The sequence below is a fragment of the Haplochromis burtoni genome, unplaced genomic scaffold (assembly GCF_018398535.1).
Source record: "Haplochromis burtoni strain Fernald_Lab_line unplaced genomic scaffold, NCSU_Asbu1 Contig_497, whole genome shotgun sequence".
NCBI classification, from domain to species: domain Eukaryota; kingdom Metazoa; phylum Chordata; class Actinopteri; order Cichliformes; family Cichlidae; genus Haplochromis; species Haplochromis burtoni.
Window position 1 is genome coordinate 101,973 of NW_024582858.1, and position 15,811 is coordinate 117,783.

The following is a 15,811-nucleotide window of genomic DNA, read 5'->3' on the forward strand; positions in this document are numbered from 1 at the left end:
AATTTATTTATTTATTTATTTATTTTAGTTATTTATTTATTTTGTTTGTTTGTTTTTGTTTGTTTGCTTCTTGCTTTTGGTTGTTGCATCTCTGTATTTGCTGTTATAAAATGCAAAATCTAATAAATACTTGAATTATATAAAAAAAAAAGAATTAGAATGAAAAGAACAGAATTTGAGAACAAACAATGGAATTTGAATGAAAAGAACAGAATTTGAACGAAAACAACGGAATTAAGCTGGACTACCTGTGCACCCTCTGTAGGGTCCAGATCCACCTCATGCGACCAGTAATGACCCTGACCCTAGCTAGCTACAGGGTTTTTCTAAATAATAATCAAAAGTTGTCACTGGAAATTTCACACAGGAATATTGTACAGTAATTAATGTATGACACATATTATATATAGACAAGAAGAAACTAATTTTTCCTTCAACTCATGTATGGAAAAAAAAATCATCAGCTGTCTGAGTGTCTGTGTTTATCAAAAGGCACCTAAATGAGAATTGATTACCAGAAATCTTGATTATGTCAGACAACTCAACTAATGGAGGATTCAAAGGTAATGTGTCAGAAATTTTAAGCTTTCAATGTCTGGATTGCTTTTGGTTTAGGTTGTACCCGGTGGGAATTACAGTGCAGCGGTATCCAGTCAGAGACATCGTTCTCCAGAACTACCACATACCTGCTGGGGTGAGTGTTTGGACTGTAACTCTGATTCTTTCTGTTGCACTCACATAGACATTCATATACATTCATCTGACTAACATGCGTTTGGTGGTGAATTCTCCTCAGACTTTGGTCCAGGCCTGTATTTACCCAATGGGTAGAAGTGAAAAAGTGTTTGAGGATCCACTGCGCTTTGACCCCAGCCGGTGGAGCAGAGAAGAGGGCCAAAGGGTGGAAGCCGCAGGATTTCGCTCACTGGCATTTGGCTTCGGGGCGAGGCAGTGTGTCGGGAGGAGGATTGCTGAGAGCGAGATGCAACTTTTTCTCATGCATGTGAGTGACAGCAAAAAAGTGAAAGGGGAGGAGTAAGGAAGCAAGAAAGCAAGTTTTGGGATGGGATGAAAGTGAAAGGACAATGATGCAAGAGGACAGGAAGAAGTGGAAACATGAGAGCTCAGTTATAAGGCTGGTAAGAAGTAAAAGCTGTGCATTTAAAAGAATAGAAGACTTCAGTTCACTCAGTGCTTTATAAATCATTGTTTTGCAGTGAATTAATGATTCGGTTCCCTATAAGGACCACTTTACATTACTGGTTACAGTGAAGTTAATAGCTACATTAATAGTTATAAACATTAGTTATAAACAAGTTCAATTCAATACACTTGAATTTATATAGTTCCAAACCATAAGAACAGCTGGCTCAAGGTGCTTAATATTGTAAGGTGAAGGCCCTACAGTAAAACAGAGAAACTCCAACAATCAACAATCACTACAGGCAAACAATTTGCAACAGTGGGAAAGAAAAACTCCCTTTTAATAACAAGAAACCTCCTGCAGTGTTGGGCAACTTCATTGGTTCATGTTTCATGGAAACAGGGTGATCAATGGAGGAAAAAAACAAATTGTAAAGTTTAACACTGTTTTCAAATCCTAAAACTTTAGATGGAATATGTTTATTCAACCAGTAAGAAAATCTCTCAAATAAATGCGAAGTAAAGTTTGTTTCATTAAATTATAGTTCACCCGAAGAGAAACGAAAGCATTTTGAGCAGATACACCTATTTCTATTCCGCCCCTCACTGTAGCATGATTTTAATCCCTGTAAACGTCTCTGCTCTCTCTTCCTCTCTTTCTTGATGCTTCCACCCCTCCCCTCTCCTGCCTCCTCCCTCTCTGCATGTCTAGATCCTGCTGAGCTTCCATCTCAGCGTGCCGTCCTCAGAGGACCTCAACACCACAGTCACCCTCATCCTCCAGCCCGAGACTCCGCCGAGGATTACTTTCAGCAAGCTCTGACACACACACATGCTCAGAGGAGAGTCATGCTGTTACCATTTGACAAGTTTAATCACGTAGGGTTTGCGCGCTTTAATAATTTATTTCCGATTATTCCTAATAAAGAGCTTTTTAAACGTCCTTACACACTTTGCATTGGAATGAAGATAAATAAAGATGAATTTTATCCACTGTTGTTATTGTTTTCGTCGTGACAAAGGCAGCACCCACAGGTGCAGCATTAACATATATCCATCAGGTGGCAGTAAAGCTCACACCTGCCCATTCATTTACTTTTGTACCCTGCCCCTATTCACCCAGCACTTGTTACCTGCTCGAGGAGAGATCCGAGAGGTTCGTTACTTCTCTTCTAAACATTGCAACTTCTCATCGTAATGAAAATACGCTGTTTGGGCCAAGTAATTACTTAATTCTGCTTATCGGGGCTCGCTCCTGTATCCACCTCTTATGATTGTTTCTCTTTGTTTTATAGCTAAAAAAAATCTTGCAGATTATTTCCGTCGCTGCGGCGGTTATTGATCGCTTTGTGTATTCCTCTTTTTTTCCTGCAACTCTCGATCAAGTTTAAAAAGAACTCAATGCAGGAGCCACGTGGGGGGGGAGTTTTGATACTCGAACAATGCTGTTCGAGTATTCAGTTCATATTGCAAATTGAAGTTGCACTTTGGTGCCAATGCGTAAAATCGACCTTTACCCCGTCTGATAATTACTGCAAGCGTAGCATTAGTAGATGTTACGGAGGTGTGTGCTTTGCACGTTAGATGGCTGCAGGGTTAGATTTTAAACAGTCAACTCAGGACCAAAGTGCTGTTTGTCCTTTGGCTAACGATTTACACCCACCAGTCCACTCTATGCGCGGACTCAGCTCTGCAAAGTGAGGCTCCGCGCAGACGCAAAGTGCTCCTTAACTACAAGCCACGTCGCCTCTACGTGTAACCTCATTTTTCAAAGTCTTAGTCTTCAATAACACCTCTTATCAGTCCTACTGATTTCTAATAGCTGCTGTTGTGAATAAACACTATGAAAGAGGGAATAACATTTACATCCATTTAAGCATGCGAGAAGCAAGAAGAGGCCCAATATCTACTCTGAGAGATTTCTTCGCAAAAGCTTTATACGTCGTGTGCTGATAATTATTTAATTATGTTATTGCTCCCAACAGATCAGCTATAGGGAATTATTAAGAAATAAATTAGGAATGCCAGATTGTGGATGGTGTTTATTCTACTCCAGCTGTAAACTTTTTTCTTATTTTGGTTTCTTGTTTAATTCCATCAGAAAACAGAATCTAGTATTAAAAAAATTAAACAGTTGGGATGATGTTGCTTGGTGTAGCGTTTTTCCTTTTAACTCTGTAACTATAGCTACGGGGTCTGTGCAATGTAAAAGTGACCAGTTATCCTGGGACCTCCTGGATCTCCAGCAAAGTCTTCATGGTGCTGACGCACTGAAATAATGTTAAAGTGGTGTTCTTGGAAATGTTCAGATTATAAATTCAGGTTATACAACTTCAGCTGCAACTGATAACTGTTTTCTTTACTGACCTACTTGTTAAGCATAATTATTTGTTCTCAAATGTTCCAAAAATGTTGAAGATAATTTGTTTACAGCAAACTAAAACCATTGGAAGAACTACAGTGAAGCATGTATTTAGTTCTTTTCCTTTATAAGTGAGAAGTTATTGTTGGTTATTTTCTACTAATAATACATTGACAATTTATACAAATACATAATAGCATGAGTAAATATGTTTGGCTTGGAGTTCACATTCTGAGGTCAAGGTTGGGGTTATATAATTTGCAACGGTGCAGGACACCGGTGTCCTTTTGTACTGTAGTGTACTCTGTTGGCTTACCAGTCTGGCAAAGATTTTCCATTTTTAGCATCATTTGTAGCCAGGTCAGATTGGCTCTCTTATGCTAACTCAGCCCAATCATGCAACTGTTGCATGCTGTGTGGACCCAGTCCAGATGGTGTGAGTGGGAGGAGAGATAGATGAGGGGGCAGCAGAGGGGCGAAAGAAAGATGAATGAAAGAGACATGAACAGGCTTGTTCAGGTGACACAAGACCAGTCAATAACATTAGTGCTGTAAAGGACAAAGACAGAGGAATTGGATTGAGAAATTGGGAGAAAATAAATTACACAACAAAATCCAAGAGAAGCTAAAACAAAAGTAGACTGGAGAAAGAATCGGACAGTGAAACAGTAGGTTTGGATCTATAATGGAAGGGTTGCTCAACATGGGTAAGCACATTCATATATTCTCATACAGGTTTAGCTTGATTTTATTTATTTTAATGAAAATGTATTGAATGTTTTACACTTGTAGCTATTTTATTAGGAACACTTGCTCAACTTCTCACTTTTGCACTGCAATAATCAAATCAGCCAACCACATGACAACAATTTAGTACATTTAGAAACACATTAACTTATTAATCTTGGGGGGAGAAAAGCTTAAGGGTAACTCCTAATTGCTGAAACCGGGGATCTTTAGATCTTCCATCTAACGCTTTTCCAACTGAGCTATTTCAGCAGATAGAGATAAATTTAGACAAGATCAAGTTGGCCTGCTGAAGTTCTTTTTTTTTTTTTTTTTTTTTTGCCTGTCCCGTTTGGCTCTTTTGCCATCAGAATTATTGTCTAAAGGCAAAGAAAGATGCCCAACGGATTTACTTTACCAAATTGACCATCCCAGCCTTGCCGTAATGGTCTATTTGATTCACCTTTTTTATTTTTATTTATTTTTATTTTCACTTGCTAGATACGGGACAGACTTGAATGAGGAAAAGAAAGGGAGAAAGGAAGAGGGGAAAAACAGCGGAGAAGAGGGACGGGGATAAAGGGCAAAAAAACAAAAACCAACTAAATAAGCAGACAAAAAAATACATATATCAATCACCTGGATCACCTGTTGAGAAAGAAAAAAGAAAACAAGCAGAAGAAAACGAGAGCAATACAATAAACAACATCACGATGATCTATGGGAATATAACAGTAAATACTAAATATTAAACATTATTGTGCAGCACGTAATATCGACAGCGCACAGTGTGCTTTGAGGTAGGAGCCAAAAAGGGTGTAGTTTGTGTGTGTGAGCACCCGTGTGTACACCTGTGAGCATGGACGCGCTTGTTTTTAAAAGGTTCCTTCATGTAATGATCTGCTAGAGGGTGTGGGGGGGCCACAGCCCCGTCCTCCAGGGCATGAAGCAGGTATGGAGGAGATCAAAACTCCAGACATCCAGAGGCCCCCAGAACACAAGAGACCAAGGAAGACCAACAGAGGGGCAGCCGCGCCACTGTCCCAGAAAGAGCTGAGGAGAGTCCCAGATGAGGGCTCACTCAGCAGCCGCGGAGCAGAAGCCAGGGGGAGTTGCAGTGACGAGCCCGTGAGCTCCGCCGGCAGCCAGCTGTCCTGAGTGACCGAGCCCCAGGCCGAGAGGCCGGGGGCACCCCACCTCCGAAGTGGCCCGAGCGAGCCCCAGGCTCCAGGCCCCAATAAGCAGCCACCAAGGAGTGAGGCCTGCTGAAGTTCAACCTCAGCATCAGAATGGAGAAGAGAGCCTTGAAAGTGGTATCTTGAAGCGGCAGAAGACCACACTGAGAGCCACTCCTGTCAGCAAAGAACAGGAAACTGATGCTACAGTTCACACTGACTCACCAAAATTGGCCTGTAGAAGATTGGAAACAAAAATTGTAATCAGTCTTTTTGATGTGATGAGTCTCTCTCCTCTGACGCTCTTCTGCTTCAATATTCAGATGTTAATGTCAGATTTGGCATTAACAGCGTGAAAACATGGGTCCATCCTGCCTTGTAGCAATGGTTCAGACTGCTGTTGGTATAACGGTGTGGGGATATTTTCTTGCACACTTCGGGCTTCTTAGTACCAGCCGAGCATTGTTTAAACACCACAGCCTACCTAGCCACAAAGCTGAAGTTGTCTCAAATCGGTTTTTTGAACATGACAAGGACTTCAGTGTGCTCCAAGTGCCTTCATAGTCACCAGATCTCAATCCAATAGAGCACCTTTGGGCTGAGGCAGATGAGGACAAATCTGCAACATTGGAATGTTCCCAGTACCTTTGTCAGTGCATGCGATGTCCAACTTGGTACTAGCACTATGGATTAGTGTTTAATATGAACTGGCAAGACATATTGCGTGTGATTGATAACCTATATCTTGATGGAAAAATACTAAATAATCCCTTTTTTGTAATATCATTGATTGTGCAGTGTCACGTTTTTGCATTATGTCCTTTTTCACTTGCATAACAGTCAGATGTCAAATGCCTTTGAACTTCAGTGCAGCCGCAGTTGGATAAATAGCTGCACTCTTACCGTGGGTTCACTGATCGATTGCACAAACACTCCGAAAATGTGACCAAGTGCAGCTCATTCCTGGTATACTGGGGTTACACCCATAACTGGTTTTAATCAGTCATGAAGCCTCAGTGTTGACTGATACTTTGCAAGTTTAGTGTCTTTGACCTAATGTCTATTTATAGTCAGCCTTCCAGTAACAGGTGCCTGCGTGTGTGTACATTTGTCTGGATGTTTGCAGGTGGATGTATTGCATGTGTGTGTTTCCATGTGTACTCTCTGGGACGTGTCTGGAGAGGATCTCAGTGGGACACGTAATGATGTGTGCAGCAGTGCGGCAGAACTGGGTCACAGGGAGGTGGAGAGGAGAGAAATAGAAAACGCAGACAGACACTGAATCTACAGGATAGACGAGTTTTGCAAGTTCACATTATTCTACAAAACCGCCATTCACTGGTTTTACCAGGGAATTTCCTTTGCAGAGTGCAAACTATGTCCTTGCATGTTTCTGTTTGTCCATTCACGGCGTAGTCCTTAAACTGATAACTGACGCATACTATTTTAAAAAACGGCAAACAACCTTTAGACAGTTGCAAAACAACCTTGTAAAATGTGGCTCTTCTGTGATGTGTGCACTGTTCTTTCTCTTGTCTTCTTTCCCGTCTTTGTCCTCACCTTTTCACACAAACCTTATGTCGGACTCACCTCTCATCCTCACGCTCTTTAGTCTCTGTGATGGCCGAAATTGCAAGCTCGACTGACTGTGACATCCTTTAAAATGGATTCCATTGTACTGGCGCAAAGCTCTTAGTCAGGTACCACAATGCTCTGAATGAAAGAAATGGGCTCCATTCCCTGTATAATACTCTCAGTTGGCGCAGCCTATAAACTGTTTATTAAAGATGAAGGTAGCCACCCATGTGTTCAGAAAGTCCTGTTTTTAAGCCTTTAGTTTGGTGCTATGGCTTTTGCCTTGTTTTGTTTTGTTTGTTTTTTGTTGGTTAGCAAGGTCCAGCGTATAAGTGTCACACAATTGAAAGTCAATATTTGGTATGACCTTCTTTATTCTTCAACACAGCTTGAGCTACCCTAGGCAACCTTTCTTGTAATTTCTTTAAGTAGTAACGAAATAATTCTTCAGGCTTCTTGAAGGACCTTCAAAGCTCTTCTTTGGATGTTGGCTGCTTTTTGTTCTGCTGTCTGTCAGAATGACCCCTCACTGCTTTGATAATTTTGCCGTCGGAACTCTGGGCGATCCACTGTGTGTTCTTCTATTTTTAGCACTGGTATCTCATACCATAAAGTATAAAATATCCAGTTAAATCTGAATAATAAAATTTAAACATTCACCCAATTGCTGCCCACGAATAAGGGTTTAAAACCTTGCTCTTATGAAAGTTATACTTCTGCTATCATTTTTTCAGAGCTCTCTCATAGGGTTCAATTCAAAATTCTTTCAGCACCATCTCTCTCTCTCTGCTGCAACCCATGACCTAACATGACTAACTAGCTGTGACCATGGATACCACAGTCTGTCTTGTACCAATCTAACATGGTCCATCACAGTTAACTGAGCCACAGTATTGCAGACTTCCCAGTTTAACCTGCACTTAATGTCCTGCATCACCTCTGAAAAACATGGAATGATTATCATGTATTTGTTGTCATAGATCTTACTCTATATGAAATAACCAGGCGAATTCAGCAGATCCTCTGCTTGGTTAAAAAAAAATTCTAACAAGAACGGGGATACTGCATTTAAGCTGGAAGTTTCCACTCACTTGCTGAGCAGTCTTTACCTTTGAAAATAATCTCTTGTCTTCCCATCCTGTCCTTTCTTTCTAATAGCTCTCTTCATCTTTCTAATTTGCCTACTTTAAAAATTCATCCATTTATGCTTGCTTCCCTTACTGTGGCCACGTTATAAACTACATGCATGGATTCATGACAGAGATGAGAAGGCGGTGTGCAGGTGGCCCCATTTAGTAATTTAACTGTCTCTGAGGGATGAGCTGAAGCTCGACAGTAGTTTGCATTAAACTGCCAATCAGATTTAATTGCTCACTGGATCGAAGGTGTCAGAACGCAGTTCAGGATGGCCCCAGCCCACTGTGGGAAATGGAGATTGATGTGCTTTTGTAGCCAGATTCAAGCGGCTCTTTTATGAGCTGCAGGATTAGACACTTGAGCTTTGAGTTCATTGTTCAGCCCTTGAGGTTGATGCTCAGTGATGCCATAGAGACTGGTGGCTGTGGAGTCACTGGGATAAGGTGCTGAAAGGCTTTACCTACTGGTATCTTCCCAGTGTGAGTAGCACATGGCTCAAACTGCGTAGATTATTGGTATATGGACTGCTACTTATATAGAAACCTTCTACTTAGTCTGAGCACTTATTACCAGTCTCATTCACCCAGTCACACATACATTCACACAGCATCTTTTACTTTGTACTTTTATCTAACATTCACACACACACACATAAGCCTAGATTGGGGGAAACTCGAGGTTCAGTAGCTTGCTTAAGGATACTTCCACATATAGACTGTGAAAGCTGGGGATCGATCAACCGACCTTCCGATTGGTAGACGACCCACCACAAATAATTAAAAAGTAATTCACTAGCTGGGACAACATCTTACTTACATATAGGTTGAACAGCATATCTAGTAGATAATGGCAGATGGCTTGAGCATGAATTGAGGCTGTGGTTTGGGAAAGGCTTGAGAGGGGACTGGGGTTGGCTCCAGAAACACTGATATCTACAAAATCAGAGCTTTCTTTTAAAATTGGTATAATCGAGATGTTATAGCATCAACAGATCAAATGAAAGGTTGCACTCATCATTATGAAACTGTAGAATTATGAGCCAAGTTCTCTGGTTTACCTCAGATCTATAAAGGACTGCTTTAGATTTTCAGCTGGTTGAATTGATTTTAATGCCCATAACTTTACTGGTCTGGTTCGCTCTCTTGACTCTTGCAGTTTCATTTCTAGCAGCAGCAGCTGTCAGACTGACAGATACTTCAAAAGCAGAGCTTAAGTAAGAGTAAACATTGAACATTTCATCAAATGTACGGGGGTGCACAAGAATGCTGATGTTTGTCATAACAGCTTTATAGTTCAACCGATTACCATTACTGTGGTGACAGTCGTTATTGCTGGTATGTGGTTTTTGCTCATCCATCCACTCCTTTGTCTTTTGCTTCTGGAGGATTTGTTTTTATTGTGCTTCACAAGCTGACAGAGCGGGTAACAACAGAAATGCAACCGCTGGCTCCTTTCAGTCCCAGTGACTGTAAATATCTGTGTCTGTGTTTGTCTGTGTGTGTGTCTGTCTGTGTGTGTGTGTGTGTGTGTGTGTCTGTGTGTGTGTGTGTGTGTTGTGTGTGTGTGGCTCCATGAAAAACAACCAGCCTCTTAAACGGTTGCTTCCAGCTTCAAATGTCAGCATAAAAACCTTTATATTGCCTCCATATTATCAGTCGTCATCTCTGTTTTCAAATGCCACTTTTCTGCTTGTAAAGTATAGCGTATCAGCAGAGCAGCTGTGTATAGTTTTCGCAGTAGTGACTCATAAGTCAGCTGAATACCAGCATGTAAACCTTTGTGACCCCTGCTGGTGGCAGTTAATGTCAGGTCTGTGTGTGTTGTGTTTTATCTCTTAATGTTAGCATATTCTGTGTTGTTCCTTTTTGCTATTAAAACTGAAATTGTGCGCTTCGTTCGCTCGGAAGTGTTTGGTTCATTTGGTTTTCACAGGTGCAGTTGGCAGTAGAGCTTCATGACTCAACTTCATCCCACTGACAGCGTTTCTCTGTCATTATAGCTCGCATCAGGCGCTACTCCGATGTGATGACACTGCCGGACTCTTTCATCCAACGCCAGCAGCTTGACGCCAGTATGGCTGACACCTTCCTGGAGCATCTCTGTCTCCTGGACATCAACCAGGAGCCAATCACAGCGCGCAACACCAGCATAATCTGCACCATCGGTGAGTGTGACAGACAGTGAGTCTCAGTTTCAAGTTTGTTGTCTGACAACTGTTATGTGTCATTGTTGGCTCCGTGTCAGAAAGCCAGCGTCTGGAGGGGGTAGGTGGTCTTTAGCTTGTTGGCAAGGCTTTTTGGCTGATGCAGTTTGAAGCTTTTGCTGTCCAGAAAAAGATGAAAAACAATTAGAAGGAAATACACTATACAAACGGCTCCTAAGTCATCTGGCTCTGGCTCTGGCTTTCCAGATGATGTTTTGATTCCTCGCGAGGACATGGGTTTGTTTATCACTCCCTGAAGGGTTTTCATTAAAGGGATAAAGTAACAGGCAAGCAAACAGTTCATTTTAATGTCTGCCTGTAGCTAACAAAAAATTCTATCATTAACAAATTATACCATGAATAAGGCTATTAATAAAATATCAGGAAATACACAAAAATAGCCAAAATGTAATTTTATTGTGGCTGTTTAAAACCTAAAGATCCTTTTATGGAAAACAAATAAAATTCTGTTTTTTGGAGCCTACATCGAATGAATGAACATTTGATTATTGAAACTGCTTTTCTTTTATTCACTCTCTTTTTTCCTTTCAGGTCCGGCATCTCGATCGATCCCCAAACTTCAGGAGATGGTCAAGGCTGGAATGAATATCGCTCGTCTTAACTTCTCTCATGGATCACATGAAGTACGTACGGCACACATGCTGATCAGCCACAACATTAAAACCGCCTGGTTAATGTTGCCTGTTTATTCACGACACCAAAACACCTTTGACCAATCAGGGGCGTAAAGAAAGAACATCTGGAGGTGTTTTGTGGTATCTGCCACCCACTGTGGAGTGGCTGTGGCTCAGGAGGTAGAACAGATCATCTACTAATCAGAAGGTTGGTGGTTTGATCCCTGGCTACATGCTGAATATCCTACAGCAAGATACTAACCTCAACTTGCTGCTTTAGCATCTATCAGACTATAATCTGGGGAGTTGGAAGACCTTGCAGTCTTTGTTTCTTGTGTTCCCTGAGCTGCTCCCGTGCAGTTGGGATGTGTGGATGGGAGTGGGTACATGGCTTGTGATGAAGTAACAGCCACATAAATGCCAGCATCCATCACAGATAACAGATGATGATCCATGTGAATCATTTCACTGGCTATTGGTTTTAATGTTGTGGCGCATTTGTGTTCACACGCCTCGGTTTTCCACTCAGCCAGGTATTGATTCCCTGTCTGTGTCTTTCAGTATCACGGTGAAACCATCAAGAGCATCAGAGAGGCGGTGGAGACGATAACCTCTGACCCGTTGTACTATCGACCGGTTGCCATCGCTTTGGATACGAAGGGCCCAGAGATCCGCACCGGATTAGTTAAAGGGGTGAGCATGCTTTGCTTCATCTATCAAACAGTCTAAACCTAATCAAACAGTCACATGCAGTCAGGTGTAAGAGGTGCAGAAAATAAGCCCATTCCTTGGTGCAGCACATCATTTGTTACAGGTTGCTACTTTTCCTGGAAAAACAACAGCTGTAGGCGTGTGCTCATCTGCCTTTTCATCATCATCTTATTGTGTTGTTGGTCGTGTTGCTGTTGCCTGCTGTCTGCTTTGCTGAACAAATAACTCCAGGCTGCAGGAAACCTCCTTGTGTGTTGATTAGCTTCAGAAATACTCTGCATGGCATTTGATCTGAGTCTGGGTAGACTAATTGAAAGGTGCACTTGAGTTACTAAACACATGCTAAATATAACTCTATTTTTACTAAACATTTATATTTTTAACAGACAAGATATTTACAGCATACAAAATTATATATGTAGGTGAATATATGTAATGGCAACCAATCAATCAACCAATAAATCAGTCAATCATTATTATATATAATAATGACTGCCCACGTTGTATGTTAGCTGGGATATCCTTCAGTGCTCCTGCAACCCTACCTGGATAAGTGGTTAAGAAGATGGTGGATGCTATATTTGGCCATTTATAGCAGGCGTGGACATCAACAACATTTTAAAACATTCAACACATGTTAGGAATTATTCATTGAGACGTATACTTTTGACTGCTTGTTTTTTGTAGAAATGTGCAAAATATTTTTGGATTATTCTGTTAATTTTTAAACTTATGCTATGTTTGAATCCCATTCTTGTCTTTTTGACATAAAATCTTCTTTTGGCTACTCCCTACTCCCATCTGCATCCATCTCACCGTATCCCTACTGTCCTCCTCTGTCATATCGGCCACCTGCACGTCCTCCTTCTCTACATCCATGAACCTTTTATGTGTTCTTCCTGTTTTCACCTTCCTGAGCACAAGATATTCAAAATCCTTCACCCAGTATTTCTACTATCCTTCCTCTGCAATTTTCCAAAATATCTCAGACTTGTCTCTCTTTGTCTCCAAACTGCTCGATCTGAGCTGTCCCTCCGATGTACTCATTTCTAATTCTGTCCGTCGTTGTCTTACGTCAAGTGTGCTGCCTTCTCAAATATTTGGAAATATAATTGTTACGTCATCAGTAAATACCAAACGCTTTGCACAAAGCAGCCAGTGTGTTCCTTTTAAAGTTTCATGCCTGTACAGTACAAAGTCTCTTGTGTTTTCATCATTGCTGCCACTCAAACCCTCTCAGATAAGGTACTAGAACTACTCATTATAAACACTACAAAACACACCGGCGTTTTGTAACACAGCACGCCTTTTAATTAACCAGTCACGGATTTCATCACGGTTCAAACGCAGTCAGTTTTTTTGATTTTCTGCAGCAGCACTCAGAGATCTTGTGTCTAAGAAAATTCAGTTGCTGGAAATGACAATACTACTGTATGTTTGCTTACAACAAGAGCAGTAATTGGAGGTTTTTGTGTCTCGTATCTGTTTCGACAGAAAGTGGAAGAAGAGGTGGAGCTGGTGAAGGGCAACAATGTGCGCGTGGTGACAGCAGAGAGTGACAAAGACAAGACAGATGGAAAGATAATCTGGGTGGACTATCCCAACCTGCCCAAAGTTCTCAAGAAGGATGGAAAGATCTACATTGATGATGGCCTCATTGGACTCCGAGTATTAGATATAGGTAATGTGCATTACACAGACTTTAGCAAACCTACAGAAAACATGTCTGTCTTATTGCCGTTGTAGAAACATCTGCAGTGACAGCTGTGTCCAGAGGCACTGTGTTTTCAATTTATCTCTCTGTCACTCGAACACATTTATTTCTTTAAATTTGGCAACAGTCCCTGGGACGCTTGAGGACACGCTTGGACATAAAGCCAGAATTCGTACGCTGATAATGAATTTCATGCAAATGTGTAATTAGAATAAAATGATGATCTTATTTTATATTCAAAAGGTGAAAGACCATCAATATGACACCCTAAAATCATTCAGATATGCATTACAAGCTATTATTCAACTAAGAAACAGAGAAGGAGTTCAGATTCTGAATTGGTGATTATTTGCTCACCATAAATTCCTTCAAAACCTTGTCTGTTTTTTTTAAATGCTCAAGAGAAACTATGGTGTGAAGGGACACAGTATGTGTGGTCGTAATTCAATAAAAATATAAAAATTGTCAGAAAAATTTGCCAATTTATGGATCCGTCCCTGCTGTTGCCAAGGACAAGACAGAAGAGCAGCTCAAATATTTATTTAGCAAGAGAGATGGAAAAGTTCCATTCAGATATTATGTAAATAATACGTTATAATATATTTGACTACCTTTTCTGGGATCTGATCCCCCTACTCACAGCCCACAATTTTTCTCCACCATCATCTATAAATTTGGATCCAAATCAAATTTTACCAAAATAAAGGTCAACAAAACAGTATCAACACAGTCTTGTGTGTTTATCTCCCTCTGCTCTTCCTGGGCCTGTTTGGATTTTCACCTCAGGCTCCTTTATCCTCCCACGGTCCAAAGGCTTTCTTTGTCTTCAATTATGTGAACATTTGTCATTTTCTATCTGCGAGGTGGTTTTTCAGTTTTATGTGCATTCTTCTATAGCTCATTCTCATATATCTCATGCACTGAATGCAACTTTTCAGGCCAGTGTACTGATACAAACATGTCCACAGGCCTATAAACCTTCATCCCTGCATGCACGTATAACTTTAAATCTTTCTATGGATTCTTGAGTTCCATTATTATATATTACTTCTAATGCATTTTCCTTATTATCCAACAATTGTGCAATTTCCCATGCTCTGATTTTTGGTTGTATTACTGAATGTTTTTATAGTATCAATGCACCACTCCTTTGTGAGTCCCTGCATCTCCAACATTTTTCTTGTCAGGTTCGGACTGGGTGGACACGGTGGTGGAATCAGGCGGGATGCTCTGCAGTCGTAAAGGCGTAAACCTTCCCGGCTGCGACCTAATCGGCATGCAGTCGGTCAGCCCGCGGGACGAGGCTGACCTGAGGTTCGGCGTGGCTCAGGGTGTTGATATGGTGTTCGCCAGCTTCATCCGTTCAGCCCAGGATGTCAAGGATGTGCGTCGCGCTCTTGGGGCGCATGGTCGAGATATTAAAGTGATCAGCAAGGTGGAAAGCCGGCAAGGAGTTCAAAAGTGAGTCCTGGAAAAATCCAATTTCCAATTAATGCCATTTCTGCAGAGTTATTTTTAGCCAAACAGGCACTGACGGCATGAGTCTTCCACAACGAGACTTTGACAGGTCTTTTAAATCCACCGCTGATGTGATCTGTCGCTCCTGTGGACAGCCAGCTGTCAGTGAAGGAGAAACATATGTCAACTTTAGATTTTACACATCTATGATAAGCGGTCTCTGTGGCTGTCCATGTGAGTTATTGCAGCCAATTAATATACCTGACATAATTTATTTCCCTGCCTTCTTACCTCCATTACTTATCTCATGCTTTGTCCTGCTGCTCCCCAGCTGCTGACAGTGTTTAACTGCAGTTTTAATAGAAAGACATTAGATAATAAAGATGAATTCTTAACAGTAATTAAGCTGTTTGTGAATATTTGGTGTTAAACGTCCTGTTTGGATGTCCTGCAGCTGTGTTTTTCCCTTTTAAATCTACATCAGCATCACAGCTTCCTGCTTTTCCTTTCAGTCTCTTTGTTCTTTGCTCATATAGGAGTTTGGATTTCATCCAGATCATTTAGGATTTAAATCAAAATTTTACGCTATCCTCGATATCTTTTGAAGATCTAAAAGCAGCGTGACAAAAAAAAAATCTGAATTGGAAGACCTAATTTTTAGATAACGTGTAGAATCTTCCTTATTCCTCCTTTTGTGCTCTTTTTCCAACTCTCTCTTCTTGAGCCCAGACATTCACTCCTTCCTCTAATCTGTCTGTCAGTTTTGAGGAAATCCTGGCTGAGAGCGATGGCGTGATGGTTGCCAGAGGCGACCTGGGGATCGAGATCCCTGCGGAGAAAGTCTTCATTGCCCAGAAGATGATGATTGGGAGATGCAACTCTGCTGGGAAGCCTGTCATCTGTGCCACACAGGTCAGAGAGGAGCACACACACACACACACACACACACACACACACACACACACACACACA

General features: G+C 41.2%; 2 protein-coding genes across 4 annotated transcripts in view; both read left to right on the forward strand.

Moving 5' to 3' along the window:
• LOC102297086 (cytochrome P450 11B, mitochondrial) overlaps positions 1 to 1,992 on the forward strand; it is an 18,669-nt gene extending 16,677 nt beyond the window's left edge. Inside the window, exons 7-9 of one of the 2 annotated variants that reach the window (XR_006052964.1) lie at positions 616 to 694; positions 797 to 1,139; positions 1,856 to 1,992. Coding sequence is in view for 1 of the 2 variants with exons in the window: in XM_005946637.3 (XP_005946699.1) it covers positions 616 to 694; positions 797 to 1,003; positions 1,856 to 1,966 (397 nt within the window). In the remaining variant the exon portion in view is untranslated. The remainder of the gene's footprint in view (positions 1 to 615; positions 695 to 796; positions 1,140 to 1,855) is intronic. The other variant, XM_005946637.3, reaches the window with a different exon arrangement.
• Positions 1,993 to 2,220: 228 nt separating this feature from the next.
• pklr (pyruvate kinase L/R) overlaps positions 2,221 to 15,811 on the forward strand; it is a 19,962-nt gene continuing 6,371 nt past the window's right edge. The window contains exons 1-7 of one of the 2 annotated variants that reach the window (XM_042213925.1): positions 2,221 to 2,299; positions 10,118 to 10,282; positions 10,874 to 10,965; positions 11,518 to 11,649; positions 13,162 to 13,348; positions 14,569 to 14,842; positions 15,601 to 15,751. In XM_042213925.1, coding sequence (XP_042069859.1) covers positions 10,144 to 10,282; positions 10,874 to 10,965; positions 11,518 to 11,649; positions 13,162 to 13,348; positions 14,569 to 14,842; positions 15,601 to 15,751 — 975 coding nt within the window. In that variant the 5' untranslated portion in view covers positions 2,221 to 2,299; positions 10,118 to 10,143. Of the gene's footprint in view, positions 2,300 to 3,842; positions 4,213 to 10,117; positions 10,283 to 10,873; positions 10,966 to 11,517; positions 11,650 to 13,161; positions 13,349 to 14,568; positions 14,843 to 15,600; positions 15,752 to 15,811 lie in introns of those variants that run through there. The other variant, XM_005946636.3, reaches the window with a different exon arrangement.